The 14,521-nt window shown below is 43.6% G+C and overlaps 1 protein-coding gene and 1 long non-coding RNA gene across 2 annotated transcripts; one reads left to right on the top strand and one right to left on the bottom strand.

The window, feature by feature from the left end:
• Positions 1-739: 739 nt before the first annotated feature.
• On the bottom strand, positions 740-2,529 carry LOC101762125. The gene is made up of 2 exons (XM_004979339.2): positions 2,041-2,529; positions 740-1,207 (listed from the first exon to the last, which is right to left on the bottom strand). Exons 1-2 carry the CDS (start codon positions 2,454-2,456, stop codon positions 1,102-1,104), a joined length of 522 nt encoding a protein of 173 aa, XP_004979396.1. The 5' UTR covers positions 2,457-2,529; the 3' UTR covers positions 740-1,101.
• Positions 2,530-4,650: 2,121 nt separating this feature from the next.
• Positions 4,651-5,649, top strand: LOC111258178. Its single transcript, XR_002678784.1, has 2 exons — positions 4,651-5,141; positions 5,248-5,649. It is a non-coding gene; the product is annotated as an uncharacterized LOC111258178 (long non-coding RNA).
• The last annotated feature ends 8,872 nt before the right edge of the window (positions 5,650-14,521 follow it).

Below are 14,521 nucleotides of genomic sequence, written 5' to 3'. Positions count from 1 at the left end.
AAATTATACTCCATCTATGCAATTAGTTATTAATGCAATTAGTTATTAGTTTTGTAATTAGTTATTAGTTTTGTAATCAGCTGTCCTGCTCCATATGTGCAATTACATCGGATGTGACAATTACATCGGATGTGACAGGTGTTAAACAATTAGTATCAAACATCCGAAATTAGTAACAATTACATCGGATGTGACAGGTGTTAAATTATACTCCATCTATGCAATTAGTTATTAATGCAATTAGTTATTAGTTTTGTAATTAGTTATTAGTTTTGTAATTAGTTATTAGTTTTGTAATCAGCTGTCCTGCTCCATATGATGTAATTTTGTGCAATTACATCGGATGTGACAATTACATCGGATGCGACAGGTGTTAAATAATTAGTATCAAACATCCGAAATTAGTAACAATTACATGGATGTGACAGGTGTTAAACAATTAGTATCAAACATCCCGAAATTAGTAACAATTACATCGGATGTGACAGAAATTAGTAAAACATCCGGAATTAGTATTCGGATGTGACAGGTGTTAAACTCTATGCAATTAGTTTTATAATTACCTAATTAGAATTAAACTCTATGCAATTAGTTTGTGACAGGTGTTAAACTCTATGCAATTAGTTTTATAATTACCTAATTAGAATTAAACTCTATGCAATTAGTTTTATAATTACCTAATTAGTATAATTAGTATCAGACATCCCGATGTGACATCGATGTGACAGGTATTAAACCATTAGTAATTCGGATCTGACAGATATTAAACAATTAGTATCAAACATCCACATCGGTGTTAAACCTATCCCAAACCACCCCTTATATACACATCGAGACGGTCCTGGATGTACATATGGTTTACTACTGATATGACAGCGCCATCGTCCTCAATCTCATCTCATCCATCCCCGGAAGCTCCGTGACGAAGATTTCTTTATGTGGGACCATGTTGCAGACGTTTCATTATTTCTTTTGAGAAACCAGAGTGTTCTCGACTATGTACATCAGGTGGCACATCGACCTTTAAAAGTACAGCCGATTCGACTCCAAACTAGACTCTAAATGAAAGCAGGAAGTAAAGTCGACACTCTCGCTCGTCAATTAAGCGTGGTTCTTCTTGAAGATCCTGTCGATTATGCCCTCCCTGCTCTGCTCGATGCCCGGCGTCTCCACGCCCACGTCCTTGAGCGTCACAGCCTTCTTCGTCCTGCACATTCCATCATCAGCAATCAAAGCGATCAGAAATTAGCTCCTTAGTAAGTGGGTGTTTTGTTTGGACGCTAGGTGCTACTTTAGCAGTATCATAGCTGTTCGGCAAACAGCTGCCCTTTTTAGGTGGCTGATCAGCCCGGCTTATTCTCTCAAAGAACGTGAGAACACTATTAGACACTATTAAATCAGTAGAAAAAAATCACAGCCGAACACAGAATTCGTGAGACGAATCGAAAAAAATCGGAATCGAAAAAAACACAGAGACGAATCTATTAAACCTAATTAATCCATTAATTAATCCATCTATTAAACCTTATTAAACCTTATTAGATGGTAAGCAAATTATGATTAATTATTAAACCTAATTAATCCATTAATTAATCCATTAATTAATCCATCTATTAAACCTAATTAATCCATTAATTAATCCATCTATTAAACCTAATTAGATGGTAAGCAAATTATGATTAATCCATCATTAGCAAATAAGCTAATAGTTAATGTAGCACCATTTTCAAATCATGGACTAATTAGATTAAAATATTTATCTCACAAATTAGACTGTGCAATTAGTTTTGTAATTAAAATCATGGACTAATTAGATTAAAATATTTATCTCAAAATAATTAGACTGTGCAATTAGTTTTGTAATTAACCTACATTTAATAGGTATTACTATATTTAACTATATTAGCCAAACATCCCTAATTATATTAGCCAAACATCGCAGGTTCTAAATTTTAAATTAATTGACAGTATCCAAAACACCCCTAACACCCCCTAAGTTGTCGAGAAATCAATTCCTATGGCAGCAGCAGCAGGACGTACGGGTACTCGGCGACGGGGTCGGCGACGCCGGCGGCGAGGCTGCGGTCGTCCTGCACGTGGGCGACCTTGCGGAAGAGCGAGTTCCCGACGAAGCGCTCGCCCTCGTCGAGCGCCAGGTCGGGCGCCGCCACCTCGGGCACCGTCTCGCGCTTCTTCTTGTCGACCCGGACGTTGGGCGCGTGCGCCAGCTGCTGCCGCGCGGTGCTCAGCCCCAGCGTCACCGACAGCGCGATCAGGCCCAGCGCCACGTACACCGGCACGTAGTCGCCGCGGGGCAGCTTGCTGCCGGCCTTCGCGCCGCCGGGGTGCGCGGCGGTCGCCGTGGCGGCCGAGCGGGACTGGAGGACGGCGGGGCGGCGGTAGCTCTGCAGCGCCGCCGCGCGGAGGCCGGAGGCGGCTCGGGATGCCATGGACATGGCGGCGCGTGTTCGCGTCTGAGCGAGAGTGTGGTTTGCTTGTGACGATGGAACGGAAGGATGGCTGGCTACGAGCGCAGATGCTTCTGAGTGAAAGAAGTGTGGAGGAGCGGCTTTTATGCTGGCGGAGAAGAAGCGTCTGGAACCGGCGGGAGCGAGGTGGCGCGGGAGGCAGCGGGACGTGTCGGGACGCCGGGACACGCGGCGGGCCGGGGACGCGCCGGCGTGGCCGCCCTCCCGGGCTGGAAGCGGCTGGAAGACGACACGGTACGAGTACGTGCCAGTCTCGGTAGGGGCGCCGGGCGGTGGTAGCCTCAGCTCGAAGCCCGGCCGTTGGATTGGAACGGCCGACCGTGCATGCGCACCTGCGCCACAGCGCTACCGTTGGTCTCCACGATTCCATCACTCCACCGACCAACCCCGGCAGGCCGGTCGTTGCCGTTGGTCTCGAATACCTTCCCATTATTTTTTTTTTCACTTCTCACCTGAGGTGATTTTCCTGTAAACACGATGATCAACAAATTGGGATTTTCCTATATTTGTGAAATGAACTATTAAGTTGTAGTTACAATTTTACTGTAAAGTGGGTTTATAATATTTTTTCTACATTTTCCTAAAATTCAAAAAGGTTAGAAATGGTATCATAAATACGAAAACGGTTGTACATTAATTGCCTACTACGGGATGTTTGGATCTTTAGTCCGGACTAAAATTTATATCACATCAAATATTCGGAGGCTAATTAGGAGAACTAAACATGAGCTAATTATAAAACTAATTACACAGACGGAGGCTAATTCGCGAATGAATCTATTAAGCCTAATTAATCTATAATTAGCACATGTTTATTGTAGCATCACATTGTCAAATTATGGATTAATTAGATTTAATAGATTCGTCTCGCAAATTAGCCTCCATCTGTGCAATTAGTTTTGTAAATTAGTCTATGTTTAATAAAGTATCTAAACATTTGATGTGACAGGAATTTTAGGAGGTTACGAAGAACCAAACACCCCCTGTATATGCCATTTTCACGTAAACTTTGTGAGAAATGCTCCTGTAGTCATTCACTGCTTCTTGCTATTAATGTTCGGTATTCATGCTCTTTTTTATTCTTTCTTCGTCTTACTTCCATAATCACAAATGTTTTAATAATCCTTTACATAGATATATAACTATGTTGGTTTCACCGTCAGTTGTCGTGAGTAGTTTAGAACATTATGGTTGTCCTATCATTACGGCATTACCACCCCATATACAATGCGCAATATATGTAGATTACAAAAGATCAAGCTTCGAAGCATATATTAGATTAGATAGGCCACCTTGCAAGTTATTGCAAATTGCGGCAAGGAGTTCAATATAATGCATCATCATATAACAATATTTGATAAAATTTTAAATTTAAATGGTCTTTTGAATTAAAAAGATCAAAATATCATTTTTTGAATAAATGAAATTTGTATAAGCTGTAAGTATTTTTGTTTTAATTAAAAATGATTTCAGTTTGATTTACACAAATTTTTTAATTTATCCAATCTATATTTTATCAATTCTAGTCTTGAGATCCTTGAAAATCTTTTACTCTCTTAGTATATTTGATCTAAATTATAGTTCTAATTTTGCTCTAAATTTGACCAATCCATATTTGCTCTAATTTATCCAATTCATATTTGGTCTAGTTTTGTTCTAAATCAAACTTATCTAGTGTTGATGAAGTCTATAAAAAATATAATACACCTACAATAAACAAAACTAAAATGAGGTATCATTCAACGGGAAGAATACACGTTATTTGGTACTAACCTGCTCCTTGCGTCCCAAATTATAGGTCATGTGAATTTTCTAGATTCATCTCTTTTACTATAGATCTAGACATAATATATATGTAGTGTATAGTAAGATTTATGAATATAGAAAAGCTAAAACGACTTATAATTTGGTATAGAGGGAGTATAAGTGGGCTTTGTTCGCTTCAGCTTATCAGCCGGCTTATCAGCCACCAAACAGTATTTTTCTTTCACAATAAATTAGCCGTTTCAGATTTTGAGTTGACTTATAATTTTAGTCGAAGCCGCGAGAAGATAGCCGCTCGCTATGGTTTAGCGCTATAAAACAAACTCTATATAAGTCATAGCCTCACCGTACCAAGTGTGCACTAATGACCGAGTTGATGAAGTTATGAACAATCAACAACTCAACTACCATCAGATCGTGGTAGGCCTGTCCCGAGGGGCGTGCGACCTGTGCACCTAAACAGGGTCTCCAAAAAGTCAAGGAAAGAGCTTAGTGATATCTCGTCTACTCTCTCGCTCCTTCCGTCCTTATCTCCTAGCTACAGGGCACAAGGGCGAAAAGGAGGCGGAACAGGTTTCCGGCAGCGATTCTGCCGGTCCCTTCCGTCTCCGGTGGCCTGTTTGGCGCCGGAGATGGAAGAGGACTGGGGAATATACGTGCGGCTGTGCATAGACTAGGTAGTTTAGTATCTAGGTCTTCGTTTTTCTCACCGTCGATGATGAGGGTGGAGGAATGATCTCCGGGGGTGGCCGTGTTGCCACTCCGCGGGCAAATAAGGTCGAATGCTGTTGCTGACGGCGCGGCGACGTCTTTGCTTCTCCAAGATGGCTCTGCTGATTATGGCGACGACGGTGGTGGCGCCAGATCTGCTCATGGCCTACGGTGGAGGTTAGCGTTTTGTTTTCTAGTTATCTGTGTCTTCCTTGCGAAAGGGCGAGGCGGCAATCTTTCCCTGCGGTTTGATTCTCTTCCGGGTTGCTAATGGCTACGGCAGCTGCGGAGCTTCTTTCCGGCCGGCGAGGTGTGCGTTGCCGGCGGCGGATTGGTACCTCTTTTCTTCTTGTCGACGGAATCGCTGATGTTCTTTCAACGGAATAGAAGCGTTGTGGTGCCACGGCATGGGCTGATGCAGCAGAACCAAAGCTTTGGAGTTCCTCGATAAGGTGGAAGGAGGTGATGGCCGGACTCCGGCGACTGTCTGGAGGTGCCAGCGACGAAGATGGAGTTGAGGACATTCTGGGGTGTGTGCGTCATATATCTTTGTACCAGGGTGTGCCTCATCTGTTTAATACAGTCTTCCCTTTCGGGAAAAAAAACAGGGCCTCAAAAAATGTGGGGCCCCAAAGATTAGTCTGCATACTTACCATTAATATTAGCTCAGCGAACTGTATGGTCCTCTCAAGGTTTCTTTGAATTTCCTGTAAAGAGAACACGAGAGCCCAAGGGCCTGTTCGCTTTAGCTTATAAGCCGGCTGAAAAGCTGAAACGGCTGATTTATTGTGAGAGAAAAACACTGTTTGGTGGCTGATAAGCCGGCTGAATATCTCCTATTTTTCTAGAAAGGACCGGCAGCTATGCGTCTAATTCTCCTCACCCAATTAATCCGCGATTTTTCCCCAAAAAAAATCCTACTGGACCATGAATCACCCCAATCCAATCTATTTGTTTCTCTGTGCGCTCAAGGGCATTTTTTATGTCTATATCTTGTTTTCTTTTCTTACATCTAGGCCAACATCAATTGACTTATTGGGATAAATTTGCACTGCTTACTGGAACCTTAAATTTTCCGAGTGTTTTTTCTTTACCGAGTATTTTTTTCTTTGCCAAGTATTTTTTTCGAACACTCGGCAAACAAGCTCTTTGCCGAGTGTCGAGCTGAAAACACTCAGCAAAGAAAAAACACTCGGCAAACAAAGGGCTTTGCCGAGTGTAAAAAAACACTCGGCAAATTGCCGAGTGTTTTTTTGACACTCGGCAAAATAATAAGTTTTTTCTCTCTTTTCATCTTGAAAATTTTTCTACTCCCCACATACAACATGTGGTACTCCATGTTACAATTTGGTATATTTTTGGATTTATTTGCTATATTTAATTAATTAATTGTATTTCAAGGAAATTTTTAGTATAAGTCAAATTTAAACTGCAAGTGATTCAAATTATAGAATAAAATGAGTAGAAAAATGATATTTATGTTATTTAACCTAATTTTAGACCTGATCCATGAAATGAAAAGAAATTTCGAACATCTTGTTCAGAAAACACGACTACGAACGTGTGGCCGAATGATTTTTAAATTGTAAAAAAGCAAGCGAAGTCTGAAAATCATGAGATTTGTCATGATGTGATGATATCATACGTGGAGGCTGTGGTAAAAAATTGAGAAGCTTTCGCACATTTCGTCACATACGATGTTTACAAACCAAAGCATCTCAAAAGAAGAATAGTAGCGTTGAGAAGGATTCGATAAGATTTGGAGTCAAAGTGACGGTCGAGTTTTGGTTTGACTACAAAACTTTTTGTATAGTCAATAGAGAACATATATTGTTTCATGTGAAATTTTGGTAATTTTTTGGAACTGTTGGATAATTTTAATGTATTAAAGGTAATTATAGAATTTTAATTCATATAAATTGAATTTGAGCTATAACCACATAAAATCATGGAATAATATGAGTAAAACAATCAAATATATATTGTTGAGTGAATTTGACAAAGTATTTTCAAAGTGTATCGAAACAAAATGTAGAAGAAAGTGTTTCGGAAAAGAAGGAAAAATGAAAAAAAAACAAAGGGTTTGCCGAGTGCATTCTTTTTTCCACTCAGCAAAAAAAAAGGAAAAAAAAACTTCTGCAGCATCCCCTCACGGCCCCCCTTTCTTCTTCAGCACCCCCCCCTCTGCCTGAGCAGGTGACGGAGCAGGCGGTGGTGGTGGCGGTGGTGGCAGCAGAGCAGGATGTGGTGGTGGTGGAGCACGATGTTTTCTTTTTGAAAAAATCTTTGCCGAGTGTTTTTTGTCGTGTGCGGTGTGCCAAGTGTAACACTTGGCAAGTGTTTTTGGGGTTTCGCTGAGTGCCCCAGGCACTCGGCAAACCTCGTAGTGGCTGCACGCTGAAGATATTTCTTGTTGGATTGGGGCCCTCAAGTACCAGTACAGCCTGCATATGCATATGCTTGTAAACTACGGTTTTCTTCTTAATTTCTAGCCCAGTTAATTTTACCTCTTTATTTTTTGCGCACTAGTGTTTTAAGTGCAATGTCTTTATTGTATCTTAACCTATATGACATATGTTGACGCTTGTTATTCACACACTTTTACCCCTATTTATCTTCATATTTAATACTTAAATTATTTATCACACCTAATAAATCGGTCATTTTCACATGTCCAACGTATTTTGTGGGATATTCTGTTTTGCAGGGCATTGGAGCTAAAAACATATCTTTGGATGAAACACTGAACGAGCATCGAACCAGATGAAGGCCAACGGGCCCAGGAAGGGCGAGCTCAGGCCGATCGTATGTGTGCTACTTTGCTAACTATGCTTAGAATTATAACATATGCATAGTTGTTGGCGCTAAAAGTCAGGCAATTGACCCTCATCGTCGGACACACGACCCTTGAGAATCTGTTTAGCTCCTGTTCGGGTGATCGCCTTGGTGCGGTTCGCTCGGCGTGCCGGCCAATCTGACCTGTTGATTGGCAAGGAAGAAAACGTGTCAAATTCCAGGGGTTCCGATCGGCTAAGATTCTGATCTCGAGAAAGCGTGTCAGCGAATCGGCCGATTTGCTATAAAAAGATAATCGGCTATGATACAGCCGGCGATCGTGTAGCAATTGCGAAGAAAACTACTGGAGTAAGCTAGACAAAAGCTACGAAGGCAACACTTGAAATAGATCTAATCAGCTATGCGATGATGATGAATAAGAAATAACAGTAACAAAGCTGATATTTCAAATCTCAAGCTGGATAACTGGTGATAAAACTAGAACGATAGATAAAACCTACAATTCTAGTAAATATCGATATCTGGTGAATAAATCTAAACGAAACGACAGCAATGCGCCCGAAGTTAAAGCTTAGATGTTACTCGATAAACGGAACTTACAGAATCGGCCGGAGATCGTGTCGATGCAGCCCTGCCAATCCGTACGAACTCGTGAAAGAAGAAAAATATTGGCGAAGTCGCCGACTTGAAAGTAAAGTACGATGAAAAAGTAGATTTGTTTGTATTGATTGATGTGTGTTGTATTACAAATCTCCAGAGATGACTATTTATAGCCTGTTACAACCAATTTCCAAACCGACTAGGATCTATCTCTAATTTTAAATGAAAATGAATATTTACAAACACAACTCGTATCGGAGTTGGTTATTGTACTCCCACGGGCCAATCCTTCTTTATCTTCTTCCTCCGACCCACTTTAAGCCCATATTGGCCCAATCGCTCCAGCCTTCCAATCGGCCGATCTCCACCAACTCCGTCCGCCAAAACATTGAAGCGCCAATCGGCCGATCCCCAACTGTAGCACCAATTGGCCGATTCCCAATCGTGACCTTTTAATCTGCCGCATCGGCCAGTCCTTTCCTCCCTTGACGCCGATTCCATACGTGTCAAAATCTGGCGTCAACAATAGTTTATATTGCTCTAGATTGGTTACTGTCATTGTCGAGATTAGCGGATCAAGACTACGACAAGTAAATTTGTTTTATGCGCGTAAGGCTCGGGTTGTTGCATGAGAGGACACGGGGTTAGACTGGTTCGGGCAGGAATAGCCCTACGTCCAGTATGGGGAGCTGCTCGTGTTACCCACGCAGGGTCTGTAGTAGGGGTTACAAAACAGGTGAGAGAGGGAGTTGGTCCCAAGTCTCTTGGGTGTACACTGATGCTCGTGAGGAGAGGGTGTGAGTTCGGTTGGCTTCCCAGTCGTCCCGGTCTCGGGCCCCCTGGTCCTCCTTTTATAGCGCAAGGAGGACACAGGAGTTACCGGTGAGCCAGGCGTCAGGAGAAGTAAAAGAGATAAGCTAAGTAAAGTAAAACACAAGGAAAAGGACTGAGTCCCTAGGTCCCCGCCTTCCCCTCCGGTCTTTGTCTCCCATCAGCGTGGCCGCCGGAGGAGGGCGGCTGTCGTTGGATCCTGTCGATGATCCTTCGGTCGACCGTTATTGCTAAGCATGATGATGATGTCCGGCCGCCGCAACCGTGCGTGTCGTGGGGGACGGCTGACCTCTGTAGCCCTGCGTGCTGACCGTGGGGCACGACTGTTGTGTCTCTGTCGCCGGACGGAGTGCGAAACCGGGCAGCGCTCCCTCCTGTGCCGAGGGGCGTGGGTAATGAGTACCGTACGGCAAACAGGGGAGGCCGCGGACTAGGACGGCGCCGCTGTAGCCTGTGCGGTCGTGGCCACAGTGCGCCGCCCGAATACTGTGGCGAGTCACGTTGAGGAGCACGGGTGCCTTTCTGCGCGCCAGAGCCACGGCGCATTTACGGCGAGGTTGGTGGAGGCCCACGAGATTTGCGCCCTCGTTCGCCCTCGGGCGAGGCGGATCTTTGTTCTATGGGCCCGGATGTGTCCGCTTCCCTGCGCCCGGGGTCGGGCGAGGCGGAGCCTTGCGGCGAGGGGTCAGGCGTGTCTGACCCTGGGACCGCGGGTCGGGCGAGGCGGAGCCTTGCGGTGCGGGGTCGGGTGTGTCCGACCCTGGGACCATGGGTCGGGTGAGGCGGAGTGGAATTCTCCTTGTCCATGCCGGGTCGGCGTAGATCACTGTCGCCGCAGGTGGGCCTAGGCCCTTATGACCGCAGTTTAAGGACCTTTAAGGAGGCCGTTAATATTTCCCCCCAACAGTTACCTTTGCTCTATCTGTTGTCTGTCTGTATATGATTAGTAGATTGGATCTGAATTTCTCATAAACACCAAGTTAATACTAACAGTGCTAGTTGAAATGGATCTTGTGCTATAAGTTCAATGGATTGATAAACCTTGTGGGAATACTCTGAGGGGAAGATCTACAACTAATCTATACGCTTGCGGTTCACAATTGGGGTGCTAACAGCTGTCAACAAGCTTTTCTGACGCCGTTGTCGGGAAACTAATAGTCAAGTTCTAGTTTAACTATGCATCTGTAGATAAATTTTTTTCATAATTTTTCAGTCTTTTCTTTTTAATCTTTTTTTTTGCAATCTCAATCAAAACTTCAGATCTAATTCTTATATATATGTGTTTGCTTTCACTAACGCTAACAGGAGATGGACGGCTACCTCTCCAACAAACCGAAATTTTTTATGGATGACCCAGAAAAACTTTACAGGCAAGCAAGACGTTTAGCACAAGCAAGAAAGCTGGAGATCGAAGCTTCAACTATTAGGGAAGAATTGGAAGTGTCGGGAACATCATCATCATCATCATCTACTCCAAAGTTGACACCACCAGTAAATCCAGGAGGAGCGATAGCTGCTCCAAAAGTACCGTAAGCACCTGCAATGGGAGATCAACTGAAGCAAGAGCATACTATCGGGGAATTTTGCATCCCGAACATCAATAACTTACCTATCCATGAATTGGGCGGTGTTGAATGACCATTTGGGATCGATACTTCAAGATTGAGGATGGTGCAGAGTTCACCTTTCACTGGCAAGAAAGATGCTAATCTTTATCTACAAGCATTTGCATAGCTATGCAACACCTTCGACTTGGATGGAGTTACTCAAAATCAACTAAGGGTAAGGTTGTTTCCTTACTCTCTACTTGGAAGAACGCTTCAATGGTTTTATTCTCTACCGGTGGCAACAATTCAGAATTGGGATGACTTGATGAAGGCTTTCTTAACTGAACATTATTCCCTAGTAAAGACTCAATCTCAGAAGCAGGATAGCTATTTTTTCTCAGTATGTTTCCAAGACTATTGCTGAAGATCATGAGCGCTTCAATGACTACGTCTGCGCAGTTTCACATCATAAGTTTCCAAGGGAGGATCTAGTCTAGAAGTCTATTAAGGGCTAACACCAGCATCAAAGGCAATCATCGACACATCGGCTGGAGGATCTATTATCGACCTCACCCCAACTCAAACTTTCAAGTTACTCAAGAAGGTTGCAGACAATAATGCATGTGCATCATTTTGTCACCTATTCCCAACTCAATCTATTGGAAATAGACAAGGAGTGTTGCAGGTGGAGCGTGATCAAGTATTCGAAGGAAAGATCGACTTGCTGATGAGGAGACTATAGAAGATGGAGATAAAGGAAGCTCATGCTATAGACCTGAAGGGGTAGAAACAAGATCAACATGTGAAGAGTGTGGCGACTATGGCCATGTTGGGAAGAACTATTCAGAGGAAGAAAAGTTGCTAGACTACATGAAGAAGGGAGAGAGGTTTCCACCATTCAACTATCGGTATGGGCAGAATAGATCTCAATTCAATGCAAGCTTGTCCATCCAGAATACAGTGCCTCTACGCATTCAGCTGAAGGAGTTCATGGAGGAGAAAGGCAAGATTAAGAGCAACTCCAAGAGGTCCCTTAAACTTCCCCCAAAATATTAATTAGGGAAAATAGCAAAAAAAGTTGCTCCAACAGATCCTGTAAAACTTCCGCATATTTACAGCCACCTGCATCCGCGTCTATTTCTTCCGCAAATATCCGGGGCGCATATCCTTCCCCAATCCTTTCTCGCGCGCCGAAGATTGGCAGTCGCGCGCCTTTTTTTTTTCTTCCGCGCGTGCCATTTGCCCGTGCGGAGGTAGCGGCGGCGGCGCCCGAGGTTCCCTGACCGGCGGTGGCGGCGCCCGAGGTTCCCTGACCGGCGGTGGCGCCCGGCCCGTCTTCCCCTTGCGGCGGCGGCTGTGGTGCCCGGCTCAACCAGCAGTGGCGCCGGCGGCGGCGCACCCCTGTCTTCCCCGAGCTGCGGCGATGGCCGGCCCGTCTTCCCCGAGCGTCCTGACTTCCGCGACCGGTGGCGGCACACGGCCACCTGTCTTCCTCGAGCCGCGGGGGCAGCTGGCCTCTCTTCCCTGAGCATCAGCGGCGCTTGACCTATCTTCCCCGAGTGGCGGTGGCGCCCGACCTGCAGAAGGATCCGCCAATGTCAAGTGCTCTCGTCCGACAAGTTCAAGATCGGCGCTGCAGGCAGCAGATGCGTCGAGTCATGGCCGTCGGCGGCCCCAACGCCCAATGGAATGGCGGTGTCCAAGATTTGCAGTTTGCCGACGGTGAGTACCTTGGCTGGACCGGTGGAGGTGAGATGCGAAGTGAAGGGCAGGGTCGACGACCACCATGTACTCCGATGGTAGGCTTTGCCGGTGACGATGATGATCCCCTGGCGCAGCAGTACCTTGGCAGCGACACCCCCTCTGCATCTTTTGAGCACATGGCCGATGGCAACACTTTTCTGAACGGTATGGTTCTCATGTTTTGTTGAAATTCATCAATCAAATTCATGTTTTAAGTTTATCTTGAAGGTGTTCGGTTGTGATAGCTACTGTAGCCAAGTGAGCATCCTGAGACTGGTATAGCTACAGCTGATTGTAGAACTAGCACAAACGAACACTCTCCTTATGTTCTACACTATTTGAATCGAAATTCCATGTTATATTGCACAAATTTCCAAGTTTTATTGCTGATGACTATATTATAAACTTCAAATCTGCTAAGTTAGCTGCTGGTCTGAATGTTGGTTAGCTACTGGTCTGACTATATCAAGTTGTTATTGAATCTTGCTTTGTTACTCTGAAGGCTGGTATGCTCTACACATCGCAAATTAAGATTAATGGTTCTTGCATTTGTATTGTTTAATATCTTAAAATATGGTGTGCTGTGGTTTTTTGTGAAACATTTAGATTGGTGTCGATGTTGATGTTGTATAGAGCCTTTGCTTTTGTATAAAGGGGGAATTGTATCCCCCTTTATTCCTTGTTCAGTAGATCAAGAGTCAGGACATTTTTCCTGCCTCAGCAACTCTAGTTTTATTTGTAAAATGTTTTATTTGTGATTCAGAAGTAGCAATGCTTGTTCAAGGCAAGGCATAATTGAAATGGCATAGAACTTGAGGCATATTTGGTGTAACTGTGGTCTTTGTCATGCCTACCATCTTGCAAATGCTCGGTTCTTTACCCCCTCCCTCCCTCTCAGATTTTTTAATCATATGACCATTTCTGTTCCACATGCTAGTCATGCTCATATATGTGCAGTTAATACGACATATGCCTTCATCTTAGAAAGTTTAACTTGGGCTTATCTTTTGTTCTTCTGATTCCCAGTTGAATTGGACGGTACATGTTCTGTGAAGCTTGAAACTCATTATCGCTTGCTGATTTATGGGGAACATTTGACATTTCTAGATGTAAATGTATCTGCTTGATTTGATGCTTTTATCCATGCTGAGATAGTTGTATGAGACAACGCTGTAACTATTGCCCCCCTCACTGGGATTTTTCTTGTAGCAAGTTAGAACTCTTTGGATCATTCTCAAAAATAAATTATATTTACCTCTGTTCATCAGCTTATCAGTGATTAAATGCTTGCAGGAAATGGATATTTTTCTAACATGATGATGGATGAAACCAATCAAGGGGATTTTGATAATTATAGCAACATATATGTTGACCAACAGTCACAGGCAATTGAAGAAGTTCCAGCAGCTCCTTCCGCGAGGCCAAACCATAAGAGATCCAAGAATTTCAGTGACCACGAAGATGAGGTTTTGGTTTCTGGGTGGCTGAATGTAAGCTTGCATCCGGTCGTAGGCAAAGATCAAAAAGGTGCCAAGTATTGGTCTCATATATATGAGTACTTCAATGAACACAAGACGTGCCCCTCTACGCGTACCATGAATTCGCTCATGCATCGGTGGGAGACCATACAAAAATGTGTGAACAAATTTTGTGGATGTCTATCACAAATTGAGTTAAGACGTCAGAGTGGTACTACAATACAAGACAAGGTACTTACTCACTATGCAGTACCAGGTTTTATTTCGACTATTTTATTTTTATATATCATATATGAATATCCCTTGTTCAATTCATACTCAGAAACCAGGCATAGTCTGAAATTGAATTACGCATAAACTTAATAATAAGACAAGAGTTAGTTGCATTCAAATCTATTGTAGAGAACCAATACACGCTTGTACAACCCACATGCCAGATCAGTACCAGAATATCAGGGATAGAGATACAGACCAACCTTCCTATTGTTGAACTGAATGTTATCAGACAAAAACAAAATCAACTTCAGGGTACAATACTTGCTCCATCTTCATGGAAGCAGGT

This window comes from Setaria italica, chromosome VIII (genome assembly GCF_000263155.2).
Source record: "Setaria italica strain Yugu1 chromosome VIII, Setaria_italica_v2.0, whole genome shotgun sequence".
Lineage (NCBI taxonomy): Eukaryota > Viridiplantae > Streptophyta > Magnoliopsida > Poales > Poaceae > Setaria > Setaria italica.
Note: the sequence above shows the minus strand (reverse complement) of the source record. Positions and strands in the feature narration are given on the sequence as shown.

Bases quoted from the DNA above. Each gene is read 5' to 3' on its own strand.
- LOC101762125 (XM_004979339.2), bottom strand. From the start codon at position 2,456: ATGTCCATGGCATCCCGAGCCGCCTCCGGCCTCCGCGCGGCGGCGCTG. The intron at 1,208-2,040 runs GTACGTCCTGCT...TGGAATGTGCAG, and splicing joins GACCCCGTCGCCGAGTACCC to GACGAAGAAGGCTGTGACGC.